At 33.3% G+C, this 16,990-nt stretch overlaps 1 protein-coding gene across 1 annotated transcript in view; it reads left to right on the plus strand.

Annotated features, from left to right (window-relative positions):
- Positions 1-2,866: 2,866 nt before the first annotated feature.
- Positions 2,867-16,990, plus strand: part of LIN28B (lin-28 homolog B) — a 112,049-nt gene continuing 97,925 nt past the window's right edge. Inside the window, exons 1-2 of the mRNA XM_047860208.1 lie at positions 2,867-2,876; positions 3,705-3,892. Of these exons, the coding sequence (XP_047716164.1) occupies positions 2,867-2,876; positions 3,705-3,892 (198 nt within the window). The remainder of the gene's footprint in view (positions 2,877-3,704; positions 3,893-16,990) is intronic.

The raw sequence follows: 16,990 nt of genomic DNA on the forward strand, positions 1-16,990 counted from the left end.
ATCTATTGAAATGACAGTGCCATATCCCCAAAATAGTAGTATTTTTCTGTGTGTGACTGTGTCTCCCTTGTCAATTTCCTCCCCTCCTCTCCCTTCTCTTCCTCCTGTCTTTTCTACCCACCTCCCTCCCCCAGGTATGTAAATGTATTTGACTTAAATTCCTTGTGAATGAATGTTAGAGGATTTCTCTGAGTTCCCAGTTGGAAAAAGCCTTCTACACAACTTGAAAGGCTGATGTCCCTCTCAGGAAATGAATGAGTCGATAACCTCTGACACCAGTGACCAGTCCAGTGAACCCTACCTTAATTCCACTAATACTGGAGGCCGCCAATCAGGCAAGACTGTGAATCTCCTAACCATACCATTCAGTGTAGTTCAGTTATGGTATTTCACACTTTTAGTATATATTTATATATTGATAGTTTTGAGTTACATCAAATTTAAGCATAAACAAGAACTCAGAATCCACCTATATGTTGTTTCTGATTTTCTAATTAAACTATTTTCTATTTAAAAATAAACAACAGATAAAATATTGTTTACCATAAATGTGTGTTGGTGACAAAACCAAACTATACTGCTCTGTGAATTTTATAATTACTTTCATATAAATAATAGCACCTCCCTTCAATTTACATGAGTACTTTTTTAGATTATTTTTCTGTTACCAGATGTTGATTTTTAAAAGTAATTCTTTTGTTCAGAATATAACAAAACTTATTTTGTTCAAAATATATAAAACTTATTTTAAATTTTTTCTATTTCCTATTATGTGAAATGTTTCCCCTGAAATGCCATCATTAAAGTTACTTCATTATAGGTCAGTGTAATCAGTTGATTTCTACTATTAAAATAGTGCCTAAAAATGTTTTGTTAGCAAATAATTTTTTTTGAGAGCTTGGAGCTTTTGTTACTCTTGCAAAATCATTTGGATTTTTACACTTTTGCTTTCTTCCCCAACCAACTGGAAGGTGGTTATTCTCCCCAAAGTAAATAAAATGAGAAAGCTTTGCCTCCTTTCCTGAGAAACAACAAAAGAAATAAACACGAAAAATCTTTCCAAATTGATCAATCTTGATTGATGCCTTTTACCACAAACAGCTGAAAAGAACATATTTACACACACCCGTTTATTTGTTCTGCACTAATTAGAATTTGTATTTAGTTGTTTACTATGGGGAGGAGGTGTAAAAATAGGTGCATTCTGTGGATTTTCAAAGCTTTTAGATTCAGAATCCCTACATTTTAGTTTGTGTGAAACAGTATTAGAGTTAGAGAAGTGTGGGCATGTTCGGAGATCGGGGAGGGGGATTGCGGGTAAGGTGGGGGAGGGTCAACCCGGTAGCTTTGCCGAAGGGAAGTGGTATCTGTACAGTTTCTCCGTAAACTGCTTGTTTAAGAAAATGGGGGGTGGGGTGGGGGAAAGAGTGGTGGTGCATTTTAATGTTTCAGAGACGGGGTATGTTTTGTATTTCAAAGGAAGTGAGGCATTTCTAGTGGATCTATAATATTTACTGTAGTATTCGATGAGGGCGGTGATATTGGCGTCAGCGTCCAGTCATCAACAATCGTTTGAATCAATTTGAAAGGTAAAGGGTAAGCGTTTTGAAACTGGGGCCAGCCAGAGAAGGGATGGAAGGAGCCTAATCCGTTATTAAATTTTCGCTTCTTCGACTCTTCTGTCCATTGGCGGTGGACTTTTTAAATGTCAGGGTCCAATCAGTATGATACGAATTTACCTTTTCTACTCCACTTGTCCCCTTTCTTCTCCCCTCCCCCCGCCCGTGCCCGCTTTTTTTCTCTCCCCCCCCCCCCCTTCTCTGGCTCTGCTGCAGCCTGTGCTGGCGCTCCCCTCCCCCTCCCTGCCCTACGTCGTCTTGCTCTTGGGGAACAATCGCCACTGATTGAGGTTCACTCTATGTTAGGCTGGAAAACTGGGCTGTTATTTAGGAAGTCATTAATCACATCTCCTCCCCCGGAAAGAGATGGCGGAGAAACCTGTGAAGTACAATTCCCCGTTCAAAATGTACCGAAATGATGAACCAAAACATAAATTGAGTACATGGAAGTGCTAGCGATTTTTCCAGTAAGATCTAATTTTAAACCTAAAAAAATTTCGGGGCACGGTCAGGGAAATGTGTGCTTTGGTCTTATTGTAGGTGTATGTTACTATTATCTCAAGTTTCATGGAGATGTAATTAGGTTTAATTAGGTCCTTTGTAAATTACACATTTTCCTCTCAGAATTGAGCTAAATATGAATTTCTTTGCCCCAAGCAGGTTGACTGTTACGGAGCAGCTGACTTCTTAGGGGAGAAAAAGCGTAACATTGGTTGCTTTATTTAGAGGGCTTTTTCCCCCTAAATGAGATTATTTAGACAGGCTTGTGTGTAAGGCACGCGTGTGCACATATATGACCGTGCCGTTTTTTCTAAATCGACGATTCACAAGGACCCTCCATTGTGTCTAAGTAAAAGCACGAAATCAGCATTCTGATTTATCGCAAAGAAGCGTCCCAAATTGTCTTTAAGATAACATGTTTGAGTTTTTCATGTCCATTCATAAATTATTTTGATGTCAGCATAGATGAAATGGCGATTGGTTATCTCTTCCTCTTGCCAGCCCCTTAAGGATCCGAGGTGAAATTAGTAGCAAGAAAGCATGTAATTGACAAAGTCACGTGGCTCAGGGGGCCAGAAACTGGCGAGAGAAGAGAAAAAAATCAAAAGAGGGAAAGCACATTAGACCATGCGAGCTAAATTTGTGATCGCACAAAATCAAGATGTTAGATTGATTCAGAAGATCACTCCGTTCCAAAGGGAAAGTTTTCATCTCACGAGTTTGGAGCAGAGGGCCCGTGGGGCAACATGGCCGAAGGTTAATTTTCTTTTCTATTGTTTTACTGTGATTTTCTCTCTTCCTTTCTCTCCCCCCCCTCCCCCTTTCCCACCCTTCTTTGCCCGTCCTCCCTTCCCCTTTTACCCCAATACTGGGCATTACCCCCACTCCCCATCGCGCAATGGGGCTTTCTGCAACCTATTGTTATAGATCTCCAAAAATGTTTTGTACCGCCCACACTGATTCACAACTTGAAAAGCTTTCAGGGGGCTATTGTTTGAATTGTTTGAGTGTGATTAAGCGCAGTTTCAGTTAGTGAGCCCGAGAAAACTTTTATACACCTGCCCCCTCCCCCATTCCACCCCAACTTTAATTGAAAGTTATTGGGGGGAGGGGAGTGCACATTGCAAATAACCCTGGATTCACTGCCGCTGCATGTGTATTAACTAGCTCTAACCATCTTCACGATTTCTCTTTTCTCCTCGTGCCCGCCGGAGAGAATAGTTACGCCGAAATTTTCTTTTTGTAAATGGGACGAGTGTTAAATCAGCAATATGCAAGTAAAGTATCGCACGCTGTAATCGTAATATGTGGCCGAAAAAAATGGAGTTAAATGAAAAAGTACACGTATGTACAGAAAAGTGGAAGTTGATGTGATCGATAGAGCAGTGTGGCTCCCTCCTCCCCCGCTTCCCCTTTTAACCCTTTCATTTTAAATATTTTCTGTAGAAGAAAAGAATCAACCTTTATTGGAGTTTCTTTCTGTTTCCTTCCCCCACCCCCCACCCCCAAGCAGTTTTTTTCTCTTTCAGCGAACAGTTTGGGAATACAGACTAACTGACTTTTTTTTTGTCCTGTTCTACTCAGGCGGGGCAGGCAAAGGTGGTGGTGAAGGGCCCGGGAAGCTGCCGGAGCAGGCAGAGGAGGAATCCCAGGTTTTGCACGGAACTGGCCACTGTAAGTGGTTCAATGTGCGAATGGGATTTGGATTCATCTCCATGATAAACCGAGAGGGAAGCCCCTTGGATATTCCAGTCGATGTGTTTGTGCACCAAGTAAGCCAAACTTTTTCCCCCTCTTCTTTTACCATGTGCAGGATTTGGTCAGTAGTTTTGTCAGTGGTCATACGCTGAAAGACAAAATCTTCCTTGCAGTCAGGAGTTAATCCGGTATGTGTATGGTCCCCTTACTGGGTATCTTTTCCTAAACAGAAAATGAAATCTTTGAAATTTCACCGCTTGGCTGCTGGTTGACTTTATTAGCCAGTTCTCCTCTTCCTTCGACAGCGAAATTGCTGTAGTGTAGCTTCCGGTGTTATCGGTTACAATATACTTCGTCGTCTGTGCCTGGTGAATGAATGGGGAAATGAATGAAGAAACAGGGATCACTTAAGTTTAAAAAAGCAAACAAACATACTTTTGCTATTGTAGGACACCTTTTAGACACCGTTAGTCACACCAGCTTCCCCTATTATATTTCTGCCTCCCTGGTAGTCATTTGTAGGTTTAAATAAAAATAATTTGATTTCACAGTAAAATAAGATAGAACACTATTGGTCTACCATGGATTTGATGAAATGCCCAAGGATAGGTTGGTTGGTAGTCAGACATTTAGAAATGTGCTCCCTTTTAGGGCATAGGTCCAAGGAGACTGTCTCTTTAAGAAACTGAACTCAAAAAAGCATGTGGCCAGCTGTGGCTCTCTAGCTTGTGTGTCTAAAATGTGCTAGTCTGCCACTTTGGGTAAATTTCCACCATTGCTTATATTGTGTTGTAATTTTTTTAAGATGCTTAAATACCAAACAGAATGTCATTGCTTATCATTTTCAAAAATTTACCCAGAAACAAATAAATTAATACCTCTTCCATTTTTACTCCTCTCTATTGCTTAATCTCATCATAGTAAAAAAAATATATTTATAATTTGCAGGTTTGATTATTGCATTGAAAGAAGTTAATTCTCTGTAATGAATCCTTAGGAGTAAAGGGATTTAAGACCAAAGAGGTTTGTTTTGGCTTGACATTTTAGTATTAAAAATTGAATGAATGGCATTCAGTACCACAGGTTGCCTGACAGATACATGGAGAAAATAGTATACTTGCATGAAAATTATATATTTTATTTGATACTGTATTGCCCCTTCCTGGTAATGTTTACAACCTCCTTTATCCCCAAGGAATATCATCTTAAAATTAAGTATATAAACAATAGAAACATATGAAACCATTCTGTTTTGATCTGTTGTCCTGTGGTGGTTGGTAGCTTCCTGACCTTGCTGTGTGGTGTATGTTTTCCTTTCCTAAAGGCCTGGCCATCATTATTGGCTGTTTACATGTGGAAGGATCAGCATAATCTGTGAATTGAAACAGGGTTTAAATATGTAAATAGTAGTCCATAGACAGGCTACTGGATTTTATGCCTCCTACTTTATATTGTAAAATGAACCTACATTTTCAGCTTTTTCCCTCCCTAGACTGAATGACTTGAAATCATTGACAAATTCATTTTCTCTCAGGCTCTGGCTTTCCCCACTTTGAACCTTCTTTAGGTTGTTAAATTGTTCTTTACGATCTCATAAATTTGTTTTATAGATGAATGAAAAAAAATAGCCCTTTTCTTCTTTGATCACACCTTGTTATAATTTGGTTTTCTATGTTTTCCTTTTAATACTTTCAAATGCTAGACATTTTATTAACCAATATTAATGTTGAGAACCACAAGACATCTAAATTTAAGGTATTTAATGATTATATGTTGGTAAACATATGTATGCCCACTGAATTATGAAATACCCTATTGCGGGAAAAGTTTTATTTATAGATTGTAAACAGTTTCTAGAGTACAACTATAGATTATTAACATTCAATTGCTTTAATCCTCTGTTACAAGTCATGTATTTACTCAAAAACGTATTAAAATGGGGAGATAAAATGTATTTTTCAGAAGGATATATCTAGATACATTCGTGGGAAGAAGTGTGTAAAAAAGTTGATAAAACTTAAGTATTAGCATTTTTGTGATGTAAAAAAAGAGCAGTGATATTCTTTAAATTTGAAATTAGAAAGTGATACTTTAGGGAGTTTTTTTGATGGCTACAGTATTCGTTTTTTGAAATATGTTTCACTTTTTTACTAGGGAAAATTATTGCTTTATTTTTTTCTTCTTGATTTTAGGCTTTGGGAGGAATTTCTGTCTTCTATTGGGACTTACACAAATTGCATATAAATCATATGAATAATTGTTCTGAAAAAGGCAGAATCCTACAGATTGTAGCCAGGCAATTTCAAGTAACAATTAGATGGTCATAAATGATCTGTGCAGGTATCTTGTCAGCATCACTTAACACAATCAGGTTGCAATTCAGGACCATTTTACAACAGTTTTTAAAATACTTTTAAAATCATTCTTTTATTGCCATTTTTACTGTATGAGAATTTTTGAAAGCATACCATATTAATGTATCATTCAAATTAATTTTTTCCCTGTAATGTCTATGTGCTATTTTGTTATGAAAGAATAAGCATTGTAGATAATTAGGAATTTTAAATGTTTAACTGTACAATATCATTATTTTAAATACATGCAATTTCTTTTTGAGTATTCAGAAGTACATGTGTCATTGGATTTTTTTAAGTATTATGAAACATTTTTAATAGTATATATTTGGGGAAATAAAAAAATAATTTTAGTTTAATATTTAAAAATTTATGCCAAGGCTCCCAGGATTTTTTTCTCTTGAAAAGATATTAACTACAGATACTTCAATAATAAATAAATATATAAAAAACATACAATTAAATAGGACTAGCAAAAAAATCCTGACTGCGAAGAACTGCACATCAAAAACAATTTAGTTGCTATGAAATGAAGAGAAGATATGCGTATATATTGTTCAGTTGCTATGAAATGAAGATATGCATGTGTACTTTTAAAATAGAGCTGTACGTTCTTAGTTACATAATTCTACTTAAAGTATGTTTGCAAGAATACAGTCAAACTTTCTTCTAGTCTCTGTAATGTCACCAACTTCTCAAAAATAAACATATGACTTAGCTAATGTACCTTCCCTGTCCTTAATTGTTGATAAATGCAGTGAGGACTCTGCTGTTTGAGGATGGTGTGTGACCATTGGTGGTTTAAAATGTCAGTCTTATTTGACTTCCTAATATTGTGATTTAAATGGTCATATGATTATGGATTGGTAATAATTATATGTATTCTGACACATTAATATGGAAACCTGATAGTGTTTAATAATATTTGTAAAAACTTACAAGAATGTGTAAATATTTTGTGAATTTCCTTAGAGCTTATTGCTTTCGAGTTGTTCCTTAAAATATTTAATATTTAAAATTTGACAGTTTTCATGATGACTTATTTGTAACTAGGGTATATTTGTAGGAATTTCTTACTTAAGAATCCAGTGCAAAACACAGAGATTAGTCTTTCAATTGAAGTAAGAATATGCATACATGGTTAATACAGATTTGTAAGTCTAGGTTACTAGTAAGGTGATGTCATCAATGTACAGTTAGTGTGTAAGTGTTAATAATTAATAACTTCTATTAGTTTATTATTAACAGTTAAAAAAATTGCATCCACAGTTAGATTGTGGGATAACATGTTTAAATTACTTGGAAAGTTCTCTTGTAACTTTTTGAAATGTTATAAACTTTGATAGGACTTAAATATTTGATAGTATTTTAGATAAGTCACATGGTAATTAAAATGAGATCCTTTTGGAGAGGGGCAGTGTTACCCAGTAACTACCTGTTGATGTTTATTATAATTTACGTTTTCTTTACATAAATTTTGATACTTATTTCCAAATAAATATTCTCTCTCTCAATGAGATAAACTTTATTTTGTTCAGGGGAGCTGTACAAAGATAGAATCCGTTCTCCTTACTGCCCTCTCTTCAGCTCACTTGCATAATATTTTCTTTGTTTGTTAGTTGTATATTTGGAATTCTTTGCCATCAATTATGGTATACAGAATTTTTAACATAAATGTATTTCATCTATTTCACTACTTATGTAAGAATTTCTTCTCAAAGGGAGTAATTTCAAAATGACTAATTCACCTACCATTACTTGATAGGCTTAAATACTTATTAATAATTTGGTTGGAATTCTTAATTTACCTTTCAAATATGTTGATATTTTCATCTTATGCTATCTATTTCTGGTTTGTAGTTTGATCTTAATGGAAAACACAATTGTCTATATTACGGCGATTTTATATATTTTATGTTCCTTTTATTACTTTGTTCAGAAAACATCTCAAAGTAATGGAAACAGAAGAAATAAGAATAATTACTGTAACAGATAAATTTAAAGCATTTTTATTAATAGTATAGGGTATAAAAACATTTGGAGATTAACAGTTTTTAAATATATGAACATTTGAAATATATGCAGTTCAGTTGATGTAGAATAGAGTTCATGTCTCAGTGATTAATTAATTATACAATTTATGAAAACATTTACTCCAGTGTGTTCATGTTCAAGGATTTTTCGTAGTATTTCATCACCAACTTATTAGTCATCTTTGTTTTTATCGTAGTTTGGCATGAAAACATTTTTCACATGTAGAATAGATATGATTATTATTATTCTTGGGACTCTTGAAAATGTCAGTTTCAAAAATTATTTAGACAAAGTAAAATCTTGGAAATTAAAAAAATGTCATATAACAGAGCTCATTTGTTAGCGAGTTATGTATAATTTCATATTTGAAAATGGTTCCTAATGCTACCAGGTTTTCAAGATGATTTGCCCAGTTGACCAATTTGGAAGAATCCCAAATGAAATAAAGCTATTTAATCATAAAATCATATTTGAAGTCATTTAAATCCAAATTTTATGACTTTTATGGTCTTTACAGATATTGGATACTTCTGATTTTCAAATGCTGGTCCATTTTCAAGACCCTTTTTTGTTTACTTCTAAAAAGATACTTTTATTCTAATTCAGTTTAAATTAGTATGAAGTATGAATTGGGCACATTTAAGACAGTCTTCATGTTAAATAGTATTGATGAATATCAACTATACTTCAATAAAAATGAATAAAGATCATTGTTGTAAGTCTTAGATATTTTCCTCATTTTTGATTTTTCTTTTTTAAAAGACTTCACAAAAAATGAAGGCAATAAATCAAAGGATTGTTTTTTAAACAAATACCTAAGAGAGAAACAGCTTACAAGTATTGTGGCATGACAACTTTAACCTAACTTTGACTGATCTTAGAATGCTTGGTTTTCATAAAAAGTGAACAACTTCTTTTTTGCCTGCATTCAACATGGTAGATAAAAAGTGAGTTTATTGTTGTAAATTTTGTTGTTTTGGGGCAGCAAGGAACCCTTATTATTTAAATTTGCCAGAATTCTTTCTGTTCAGAAATTACATAGATATTGCAGATGGTTTTTTTGTTTATCTTAACTGAGTAGTTCTTTTGGTATTGTGATTAACCTAAAAGTTTGGAGTTAAAAATATGGTGTGCTGTGTTTTTATTTCTAACCCAAGTATAACCTAAGCAAATAAAGTGAGGATATTTCTGATTAATTAAACTGGAAATGTATTACTTTAAGGTATGATATTCTTTGGACTTGATTTGGAACTACATGTGAAATAAAATACTTTCTTATTACCAGTTCTTTATATCTTGAGATATTTCTCACTGAATTTTAAGTAACAAGAAATTCAGTATATAGTTCAGTATATAGTTATTATAGGTTATGGCATTGTAACATAAACAGTCCATAGAAACATAAATGGTTTACATTTTTCTCTAAAATAATTTGATTATAACATCTTCTGATACTGAAAAGTTCACAGTAATATATTTAAGAAAATACATTGCAGATCAGTAAGATACATTTAAAAATTGTCTTTTAATGAGTACTTCTATTAAAAGAGTAACAAAAATATTTGTTATATTGCATTTTGATACATCAAGATTAATCTTACTTTCCATCTAGCAACAAATTGGAAAATTATCTGAAGATTACAGCCTCCTGCCCAGTATCTAAATATTTGACTGTTTGGAGATGCTAACATAAGACTCATAGATTTAGTCTTATCTTTCTTTCCACAATCAGTGGCAAATTGGAGTAATTAATACCTGACTTTTCAGGATGTTGTGAAGCATAGAGATACTGTCATATAATTTGCCTGGCAAGTGTGTTTAACAAACTAAAATGTAAACAAGTCCTTGTCACAACAAAATCACAGATAGGTTATTTTCAGTGGCATATATTCATAGTAGAAAATTAAATTGGTACCTTCTTTTATGTGCTGTCTTTAAAATTGGGCAAAATGTGTTGTATAATGTTAATAGCTTAATCTCTGTTGCAGTGAACTACAAAGCATTTTATTATAATTTTATGGCATAAAATATTGTGTAATATTGTTGAAAATACCAGGATATAAATTGAGATGTGGGAATGACTTGGTTACATAGATTGTTTTAATAGTTTTATCATGAGATTTTACCTGAGTATTTAGTTGTATATATCCAGTTGTGTATTCTTCAGTGTAAGCTGAGGGAAAAAATACTGTTTTAAGTAGACCTGCTGCAATAATTTAATACTTTTTGCTCTAATACTAATTATTTAGTCCTTGTGAGGTACTATACAGTGGCAGAGCTTCTAGTCAAAAAGATCACTGTTGAAATCCCAGTTTATTGTTTGTAGGGAAAGTGAGTAACCTTGTCAGTGTCTTAGGGTCCTGTAAAGGGAGGGGACAAAACGGTGACCACTTTAGTATAGGGTTATTATGAGGATTAAATGTTATTACACATGTAGAGCATTTAACACTGAGCTTGGCAGAGAGTAAAGGCTCAGTGATGTTTGTTGTACATAGTTAGCATTACTAAGAAGAGGTAGTGTGGTAGAGTAAGGGATAAAGCATCAGAAATGAAGGTTTAGATCTGGCTCTGCCACTTGGTGGTTTTCTTACTTCTGACTAGTCACTTCCTCTGAGCTTCAGTGTTCCCATGGGTGAAATGTGTTCAATAATATTTTTTCTCCCTATTTTTGTGGGTTAGGGTAAAGGTTCATTGAGGTAGTACACATGAAAATAATTTAAGAATTGTAACAATACCAGGTTTTCGTTTTAATCTTTATTTTGAGCACTGCATTTTTATTTATACCCTCATCATAAAAATTATCAGAATTTTTGAAAGATAATAAGCTCATGTCATTTATTTTATTTTTTTGCCTTGTCTGCTTATTGAAGTATAATATATAGAATAAAATTCACCAAATTTAAGTATACAGTTAGATGAGTTTTGACAAATTATGTAACCACCACCACAGTCATTTCATCACCCCAAAAAGTTCCCTTGTGTCCATTTGTAGTCACCCTGGAAGACAAGAGGTTCAGTTATTCTATATGATTATTGATAGGTCATAGTAACTGGTTAACTCACCTGGCTCTTTTTGTTACCTTAGACCTAAGCTACAATTCAGTTATCAAATACAGTCTGAATTTATCTTAATTATGCAAATTACCTTTTTACTAGTAGTTTCTGTGTTTGTGAAAGTGAGATTAATTAGTATGCATTTCACTGATCTTCAGTCTTAATTTCATTTATCCTTATGGTACTTTTTTATGCAGCATAAACTCATTGTTTACCTAAAGAGCATAATTAGGTTTATTGATAGTCATATTTCTTTTCAGAAATTTAATGAATTTATATCTCAACTGAGTAAACATTCTTAGAGGCGTAAATTGACAAGATGGTTTATTGTATAAAAGTACGGACTTGTAAGAAAATGGTTACTCTAGAAAGTTCCTGGCTCGATATCTATTCAACTATTTTGTTATTGATCACATAGTAGGTGTAAAGCACTTTTGGATGATAGATTTGAGAGTTCTGCTCTCCAGGGGCACCTGGGTGGCTCCGTCAGTTAAGCTTCCAACTCTTGATTTTGGTTCAGGTCATGACCTCACAGTTTCTAGAGTTGGAGCCCCACGCTGGGGCTCTGCACTGACAGTGTGGATCTTCCTTGGGACTCTGACTCTCCCTCTCTCTCTGCCCTTCCCATGCTCACACTGTCTCTGTCTCTCAAAATAAATAAATAAACTTAAAAAAAAAAAAAGAGTTCTGCTCTCCAGTTTGCTATATATTCTTTTTATTTTCTTCTTCGCAGAATCTTTAATATGATCTTTCAATTCTCATTCTTTTTATATGAAGTACAAAAGCAGTGGATCATTTTTTTCCATGGACTATTCACTTTCTTTTTATAAATCTAGTTACACAATGTCTGTCCATTTAATTTGGGGGAAAACTCTGATAAAACAGTAAATGTTACTTTTCAGATTTTGAGCTAATACAGCGATTTTCATCAGTCTTAAAATACATAGTTTTCAGATTTCATATGTAAAAACTATCTTTATCAATGCTTAGAATCATTTTATTGTTCTTTTAATAATACACTTAACTTTTACCAGCTGCTTTACCCTTTTGTTATAACAGTCTACTTTTTTTTTAAAAAAAGCCCACTTTCATTTATTACTTTGTTAATCTTAAAGTTGTCATTTATTTCAAAGTCTTTTAAGTGTAATTTGCTAATAACCTTAAGATTTTTATTAAGTTTTATTGTGCTATGTATGTAAAATTCAAATTAATTTTACTCTGGCCACGATTTCTTCATGACTGTTTATTTCCTTAAGCTTTGTAAACAGTTGCGTAGGCCATTAATGATAGTAGCTAGAATGTTCCCAGATACTATATGCTTAAATTCTGTTATCTTAACATTTTCTTCATTCAGTTGAATTCTTTATCCTTAGTTCAGTCTGTAACAGAAGTCTGACAACACAGGTTGTATCTATTGCTTTAAATACTTAGTGATGATATCAGGGATATATTGTGGAGCTTGGAATGAATTCTATCAACTGTTTTTCCAAAGTAGGATTTTAATAATACATCGATTTGCTTATAGTATGGAAACGCTTATACTTGGAGACTAATTCCACCTTCAACAACGTCCTTAAATAGATTAAATGATATTAGAAACACATACCTAACACAGTTCTATGTAAGCCATACATTTACAAAGATAAATGAATAAATTTTTTTCAACTTTAACAAGTGAAAAAAAAAACCTTCTCTTTTTGGGACTGGTTAAACTATGAGTCAGAAATTTAATCAGAGTATTGAGTTCATTTATTTAACTCTCTAATTAAAATTTTTAGTTGAATACTAAATGTAAGGACAGTTGGACTTGCACGTTTGTCCCTTTCACTGTTTCCTCCCCCATGCCATTGAAGGATTTTGAATGGTGAGGAATTTGCGCCCTTTGGCTCAGGTTGCAGACCCACTTGATCAAGCCAGAGAAGCTGGGGTCAGAACTATTCATTGCTTATCTTTTCCTTGGGCCACTTGTAAATCCTGCCTTTCTGCTCTGTAAAAAATCTCTTTCTATCAGACTTATAATAAAGCCTGGAGTATAAAAATGGGCATAATAGCTGATGCTTGATTGTGACTCTACGTGGGTTGATTTCACTAATTTAGAAGTTTTTCACTGCATTGCAGCTTATTTGGTGTGTATAATGTTATTTAAATATATGTTCTTTCATAAGATATTGTAAAAGCACGCCGTCAGGAACGAGTGTGATGATATGATATTCCCTCAGGTTGAGATTTTATGCCTTTGAAATGTAGTGATTATCTTTAAGTAAATTGAATTAGTTAATTTCAATCAGATCTATAAAAAAAAAATCCCAAAATATTTATTTTGTTTTCATGTGCCTAATTTCTAGCATTTATACTGACATTTAAAATTTGCTCGAATCAACTGTAGTACAAGTTTGTTAACTTTATCAATAATGGTGTGAAGACTTTAAATATAGAGTCAGGTTTAAACAAACACAAAACACTTTGTTCTTATCTCAGCATCCCTTAAAAGTATACAGCTCTAGTTCAGGACCTCAGGACCACCCATCACCCTGGACATTGGATACTCCTATTTATTCAAGAAGCTTGCGAAGTATCTGTGTGCCAGTGGGGGGATGGTGTGTGTATCTGTGTAGGGAATCACAGTTAGGTGATTTTACCCCAACAAAAGCAGCAACATTGTTTATAAACTGAATTATGTCCCTGTAGAATTTTCTAGTTGTGGAAACTAAGTTACATTAAGTGCCTGTTATTTTCTGTAAGCTTTGGTTGCAATTTTCACATTTTTGATGCTTTCAGAAGGTTAAAGTGGGCCCCCATTAAGATTAACCTCAATCCATTACAGCTTTTTGGCTTGCAGGCCCCACCCATTGGCCTTGGATAGCTAATACCAAGCTTTTGTTTCTTCCTGTAGAAAGGAAAGGAAAGAAAACTGTTCTTTCTCTTTCATTGTGTAAGTCATGTGACTTCCCTTTTGGTTAGTTACAGATAGGATGGAAGTGAATCTCAAAATGAATAAGATATCAAAAGTTTTATGTTTGTATGAAATATTTGTTGAAATATTATTGAATTCATGTGTTTTATGCATTAAAATATTTGTTTTTGAACAGCTATACCTCATTTGACATTCATGCTGCTGTTTTTTTTAGGAAGCCAAAAAAAGATATTAAATAGATTTTTAAAATAATACTCATCTTTTTATCTACATTGTGGTAGTTTCTTAGTGTACTTATTTTTCTGTTATCTTTTGGCATCATTTGGGGTTTCTGAATTGTAGCTTATCCTCAGAACTCACAGTGTAAAGAAAACAGGGGTGGTGTTTGGGATGATTTATCAAGGAAAAATTGCTGGTAGGAAAAGAAGAAAGAAATGTGTTACAGGACTTCATGTAAATGTAAGAAGAAATGAATTGGATATATTTTCTCTTGTTCCTCTTCCATTTAATCTCTTGCTAATAATAAGCAGTATAGCTGGCTGTTTGGGAGAAAATGCTATCGAGCTCTTAGGCTATGAATATCAATAGACAAATGTTTTACTATGAAGTTAGATAATATGAGGATAAATGTTGATATTTAGTTATAATTTGGTGATTTAGTCATGATGTTATGATTTAGTGTGAAACATTAAATAGTTAATCTTTAAAGTTATTTTTGTTTGTCCTTAAACTTAAATATTTAAATTATCTTTTAGTAAATAGTATAGCTGCCACCAAATAATAAGTAAAATGTTGGAGACAATGGTAGTTTTAAAAGAGTATCATCTCAAAGATTTTTAAAATATAGTGTTATTTGGCACATATTTCTAAGCACGTTAATACTTTTAAAAGACTTTTGAGAAGAATACTATTTTAAAATCTAGGATGCATTTTTATTTAAAATATTTTATTTCAATAAAATGTTCCAGGCTGTCCTTCCATAAAAAAAGCATTGTTTCTTACATTTTTATAGTGTCATAGATCTTAAAGGACAGTGATATTTAATCCAATGATTCTGTTATCAATCCAGGATGACTTGGTTAATTAGATTTGAAAATATGAAAAATTTGTAGAGATATAGAAAATCCTCTTAAGTTTCTATTAATAATGGTAGGTTATCAGCTTTTCAATAACAGGGATCTGGTATGAAGTCTGTAATTAATGTGTTGGTCCATGCTTTGGTGACATTAAAATTTATAGCAAGTGATTTATTTTGCATGTGCTTTGCAATTGAATATTTCAGTTTCTGTCTAATTAATTCATGTAAATATTTATTGACATTTTATTTAATGTTTCAACTGTCACTACAATTTTGCTTTGGGGAAAAGTTTAGGGTGCCTTTCTATCTGTGATCTTCCCTCATTTACATTTGGGTAGCAAGCTATTCATAAAACACCAAGGCTATTATTAAGTATTTAAATCTAGTATTGATATTTATTGTTGAAATAATCCATTTAGTGTCTTAGTGACACTGTAAGTTTAAAATAAAAAATAAAACCTATGTTTAAAACATTGCTACTGGGTTTTTTTGTGTGTGTAATACATGCTTCCCCCCTCCCCAAACAAAATTTGGTATTAGAAGGCAAAAAGTCGAGCATTTTCCTTTTATAACTTTCTGGGTTTTTTTTCTGCAATAATTTTTTTTTAACTTGTGCAGAGAAAAGTAACTTTTTAAATGATTTTATATGGCATTAAGTGACTTCATGTTTGTTCAAAATAAAGCTCATTTGTGGGATTAATGCCATTTGGGGTATTGTTACTTGTTTTCATGTGGGTTACTGTGACTATATGATTCTGGATTTTCTTTCTCTGAAAATAAACTTCATAGGGCCAAGTAAATATGGGCATTTGTTTCAGTACATATTCTTTATCTTAGTGTTGGGTATTTATTTTTGGAAAGACATTTTGATTTTTTTTAATGTTAACAAATAATGTTTGGGAAATTGTCTTGTTAGGTATTGACCACTTTTCCATCCTTTCTGCCTTCACTTTTAAAAGTATCTGATCACTATTAAACCATTAATCTGTATAAAAGTAATTCAGAATTTCTCGTGATATTTAGTGTTTGATATGTATTCAATTACCCAAATTTACAGAATCCAAATGATTTTTGGAAAATCTCATAAAACATAGGAAAATGTTTTCAGAGTGAGATTTTAGTACAATAGAGTTCATTATTTTGACTTTTTTAAAAAAAGTTTAGCTGTAAATTGAGAAAAGAAATTACTGAAATTATTAAAGCACTATGTTGTTCCCAAATTATTCTCTGCCCCAACACATCATTTGATCTGCCACTAGGAATTATGAAGGCCCTGAGTGGACTCTCTTTAGTCTCCTTCTTCCCTTGTTTTTCCCCCCTCCCCCTCCTCTCGCCTATTCGGGAAGGAAGCCTGAGGCCCTAGCTCTTAAAGATACCAGGAAAAAGCAATCACTCAGCACAAAGTGTCTGTCTTTAGCAGAAGTATCATCCCTTGGAGAGGAGAATGGTTGAGAAAAGGTTAATTATAGATAATAAGAGGTTTTTCGAATTTATTCCAAGTCAATTTAAAATTTGGTTTTGGTACAGATGGATATTACTGTAGTTACTCAAAAGGAAGTCTACTTTGTCTGTTTAGGCATTAGCAAAGTCTAACCTAGTCCTTCACTTTTCTGTCTTTACTTAGCCTTGGTTAAATCCTTTATACTTTATCCAATGGCTATTGCCAGTAATTTTCCTAACACTGAGGAGGATGAGTTATAAACAAAAGCAATGGATGGTTAGGCAATATTAACATTTC

The sequence above is a fragment of the Prionailurus viverrinus genome, chromosome B2 (genome assembly GCF_022837055.1).
Source record: "Prionailurus viverrinus isolate Anna chromosome B2, UM_Priviv_1.0, whole genome shotgun sequence".
NCBI lineage: Eukaryota > Metazoa > Chordata > Mammalia > Carnivora > Felidae > Prionailurus > Prionailurus viverrinus.